Here is a 5,046-nt window from a genome sequence, read left to right as displayed (position 1 = left end):
TTATACACAAACACTAATGTACAGAGTGTGCACTCTAAATAATAAACAAAGTTACTTAAATACACATTGTAACATATAAAACACATACACATTAAACATACATACAGAAATAGGTCATACATGTTAATATACATATACATTCAAAAGAGTATATAAAAACTAAACCACGAATCTGTGCTTGTAACACAGGGGTAAAATTAATTCAATCAATCAGTGGATTAAAAGTATCTTCTAATTGGTAGTTTAAGATTTTGTTTTCACACAGTGAGTTATGACTCAGTCAATAAATACTAATTAATTACAATCATGAAGAAGATTAATCAGATGTAATATTAATCTCACACTTAGGTAGACATGTGTCAAAGGGAATTTGGTCTAGATGGGAACATTGTCCATAGTAAGAAGCATAAAAATTAGCTGGAGTCCAAAGTGTCAGGAATTGTGAGAATCCCAACTATTCCCATTCAAACTGAACACATGGAATATAGAACACGGATACATTGTATATGTGACATTAGCAGTCTCTTTCATCATGGGCTTTGAAAGATGGTCAGTCCCAATTTGCCAAAAAGAGACTGGTCTGATTTCTTTCTTCTTAAAAATATTTCCAAATGGGAATGAGATTCAGAGGAGCAGAACTTGGTACCTGGTGGGAAAACATTTCATTTGGGCCTGAATCAGGTCTAATGACAGACTCCATGCGGTGACAGTGATTTGGGTTGGACATTAGCAGATAGTAGAAGAAAACACACTGAGTCTTTGACTATTACTACATGAGTGATCCTGGTATGGCTTGGTTTTTGTGATGGTGGAGACGTGTAACATGGTAACACATAACATGAAAATATGACTCCTGAATGTTTTTGTAGATCCTTCTCTCTGAATATCAAACATAATGGGCTCTGGGGCCCCACCCACACTACTGCAACTGGCAGTGAAGAGTCTACAGACGAATGAGAATGTGGGCATCTCAGGACTGCAGCAGCTGCCCAAGGAGCTGTTCCCATGCCTGTTCAAAGAGGTCTTCACCAACAGACTTACAGAGATGCTGACAGCAATGGTGGCAAGATGGCCCTTTGCCTGCCTGCCTGTTGGGGCACTGATGAACGTTCCTGACGTGGCGATATTGAAAGCTGTTCTCAATGGTCTAGACACACTGCTGACACAGCAGTTTCACCTCAGGTAAGAAGAATTGAATGGGAGCAGGTACTGGGTTATTAGGAAAGGATATGTGCAGTCAAGTAGATGTGCTCAGTCCTGGATTGGAGGGATCTGATGTTCTGAGCTTGGAAGTCAGTCATAGAAGACACTATCTAATTTGAGTAACAAAATAATTCACTTTCAGAAGTGCAGGGCACCTCAGTATAGACGTACCCATAGAAGCATTAGCTTCCCTGTCCTCTCCCACAGGCAATAGGAAGTCAAAAGTAAGTGAATGGAGGGAAGCAGGACAAGGAGACAGATGTACCTCATGCAAAGTACTCTTGCCTGACAGGTGGTATTGTTAATGTTAGAGAAGTAGAATGGAAAGCTCACTGGATTTCCGTTCCCTTCTTTCATTGTGACACCTCATGGTTTTCTCTCACAGACAGTCAATGCTTCGAGTGCTGGACCTGAGGAACGTACACAATGTGTTCTGGGATGTTTGGCCTGGAGTAGAAGGTTTACAATGCTTAGAAGGGAGTTTCCTTCCTAGATATGCCCAGAGGCAGCTCTTGATGGTGGTGACTGACTTTGACCTACGACTTAACTTGGATGAACACCAAGCATATTTGTTGCAGTGGGCCCAGCAGCGACAAAGTTCTGTGCGGTTGTGCTGTTTGAAGATGACAATCTGTGGGACTTCTTTGGAGATGATCAGAATGGTTATGAAAACTTTCCAGCCTTGCTACCTGGAGCAACTGGATCTATCCACAAACTGGAATCTGATCACACTGAGTCGTTTTGCACCTTGGTTTGGTCAGATGAGAAATTTGCGCAAACTCCATGTGTCCCACATTTACATGAAGAGGAACAAAGAAGACATAGAGCAGAAGTGCGTTGCCAGGTTCATTTCACAGATATCCAAACTGAACTGTCTCCAGAATCTCTCCATGAATGGTGTCTACATTTCTAGTGAGCGCATGAAACAGTTGTTCAGGTAAGAAAAGATAGAGAGCTGTTTATGCTACCACTGGAACCCTCCACTAATATCATATTGATTAGTGGACACCTGAGATAGGGCAGCCCTGTGAATTTCACTGAGTCACATGGAGTCTCTTTGTATGTGTTATGTATACTTCCTTGGGGTCCAGCTAACCCGGATTTAGGATGTAGATGTATTTATTTGGGAGAAGTCACTTACATAAGAAACCGATGACCCTCAAGTTGCAGTTCCCTATTTCCACACCTAGGCTGCTCTCGGAGACTCAACGAGAACCAAGAAACAGCAAGCCCGACCCTGCCCTCAGACCAAATACCACACACTCACATATGCACCTGCAAATGGAAATAGACTATATGGGGTCAATGAGACTTCAGTGACTCCTGTTAGGCACAGGATGAGAGGATGCGGGAACAATTTGAGACAAGGCATCGCTGGTTGTGAGTTTCCAGGCTGTATTGGCCTTCTCTGGTTCTCTGACATAATGAGAAGAAGAAGCTGTAATGCTGTGATCTGAGCCCATCAAATGCGACAGCTATGGTCTCCAGTAGGCAATGGTGTGACTCTAGTGAGGAGACAGACACCAACAGGGTGATATTTGGGTCTTGAGATCAAACATAAAACAAACTCATGTTGCTTCAGTGGTTCCCATGCTGGCTGACTATGTATCATGTGGGTTAAGGGTGAAGTCAGCAATGAGTTGTAAACCCCCAATCAGATAAGGCCTTCATAATATTGGGCTATAGGTGAGCCCGTACACTATTTCTTGTCATTAGGGATTGGTTTGGGAAGACCCAATCTACAGTGAATGGGGCCATTCCTTGGCTAGTTGTTCTATATTCTCCAAAATAGCTGAGTGAGCATGACCTGGAGAGGAAGTCTGTAAGTCACATCTGTGAGGCTTCTCTCTACATATCCTGCTTCCAGATTGCTGCCAAGTTTGAGTCACTGTCCTTACTTGCCCCTGTGATGGATAATATATGTCTAATATTCAAACCAAAAAACCTGTCATCTCCTAATTCCTTTGGGGTGTTATACATTTTATCATAGCAATATTACCCAAAACTAAGATATCCTCTCTGTAGCACAGTGGAAATTATAATGCTCTACCATACCATGTTAAAGAACCCATCTCTTGTTATTTCCCTAGATGCTTGAAGAGTCCCTTGGAGACACTGTCCATCAATCTCTGCATGTTGTCCCAGGCAGACATGAAACACCTGTCCCAGTGTCAGTGGATTTTTCAGTTGAAGCACCTGCAACTCCATGGTGTACCACTATTTCACTTAAGTACCATACATCTCCAATTTCTTCTTGAGCATATAGCAGACACTTTGGAGATCTTGGAGTTAGAGGACTGCACGATTGGAGACTCTCAAATCAGTTCTCTCCTGCCTGCCCTGAGAAAGTGCTCCAAGCTCACCAGGGTCAACTTGTATGACAACGCCATTTCCAATTCAGTGATGAAGGAATTTCTACAAGGTATGAGCAATATCAGCACATTGACCGAGGAGTTCTACCCTGCTCCACTGGAATGCTATGATGAACTGGGTCATATCCTAGTGCAGAAATTGGCCAAACTATGTCCCGATCTCCTGGATATACTCAGGCACAAAAGACACCCCAAGAATGTCTCCTTTGGTACACACATCTGCCCTCAATGTTTTCAGCGATGTGTCTATGACGTGAAGACAAGACTGTGTCACTGTTTCTCATAAAGAGAAGTACGTTGCTCCTGAATTGTGAAGACTCAAAGTCTGAAGATAGGACTTTCAAGAAGATGCTGAACAACATGTGGTTTCTGATACTTTTGGATGCTTCAGGAACAGCTTAATATTCAGGCCACATGTGCTAACTTGATGAACACTGGGACCATGGAAAGCAGGTGCTGTCTTGTAGAATCAGAACTACAGATCTGCACAATGAAATGTTCACCTCTTGAGATAGGTTCACCAGTGTCTTCTGCCCTGCATGGTAGTTGTGTACATATTATAACATTTGGAACCTGGATGTTTTCCTCTGGTACCATACTCAGTCATTTACCTCAGTTTTTTCATTAAAACTAAGGATATGACCTCATCTAACATTATCATGGAAATTGTAGTCCAAGAAGTGTGCCATCAAAAGTAACTAGGATCACTTTGGACAGTGTCATCCACTTTTGACCTCCTATAGTTTCGTGCTTTGTTGGATTATATGCATACAGTTGTCAAACCAAAGTCATCAGTGCAGACTCCATTTCCAATGAAGATTGTTTTGGGCTATGGAGGGAACTAAAGCCAAGATAGTCTTATAAGAGGCAATGTGAATATACCCAAGCTGGTTGAGGTGAAAATCCTTACCAAGAGACTGACTGCACCTGACAGATGCGTTTTCAATACTAAGGTGTAACCGTTGCATTTATTTTGTTAAGGGAAGTCCAATGAAGTTATTTGTATCCCTTTTTTCACAGTGTCAAATACAAATAAATTGTTTTGTACCTTACACTCTATTCTCTTTGTTTTTATTAAAAATATACACTAAAAATATTTTTATTCAAGTTCCCTCTACTTCTTATGTGTGGCCTACTGTGTCGTTACCAGTACCAAATCCTTTAGGAAATGAAGAGTATAATTATATCCTAGTCTTTGGAAGAGACACCTTTGCTTGCTTTATGTTCCATTGTATCCACCGTTAAGAAAACAATTATTTCTATGTCAAGTGTGCACTGCATAATTTTGGAAAGCAAAATTTTCACCAAGATAACATTTCAGGTTTATTATTTGGCTTTCTTTTTGCATTAAACTACTGATTTTAGTTCATTTGTTATTCATGTGTTTCATGTCTATGTAGTCTCCGTCTTCCTACACACCTGAAGAGGGCACCAGATCTCATAATGGATGGTTGTGAGCCACTATGTGGGT

General features: G+C 41.4%; 1 protein-coding gene across 1 annotated transcript; it reads left to right on the top strand.

Annotated features, from left to right (window-relative positions):
* Positions 1-895: 895 nt before the first annotated feature.
* On the top strand, positions 896-3,861 carry LOC100755247 (PRAME family member 12). The gene is made up of 3 exons (XM_027434542.1): positions 896-1,182; positions 1,589-2,140; positions 3,294-3,861. The coding sequence occupies exons 1-3, from the start codon at positions 896-898 to the stop codon at positions 3,859-3,861; spliced, it is 1,407 nt and encodes a 468-aa protein (XP_027290343.1).
* The last annotated feature ends 1,185 nt before the right edge of the window (positions 3,862-5,046 follow it).

This window comes from Cricetulus griseus, unplaced genomic scaffold (genome assembly GCF_003668045.3).
Source record: "Cricetulus griseus strain 17A/GY unplaced genomic scaffold, alternate assembly CriGri-PICRH-1.0 unplaced_scaffold_45, whole genome shotgun sequence".
NCBI lineage: Eukaryota > Metazoa > Chordata > Mammalia > Rodentia > Cricetidae > Cricetulus > Cricetulus griseus.
Note: the sequence above shows the minus strand (reverse complement) of the source record. Positions and strands in the feature narration are given on the sequence as shown.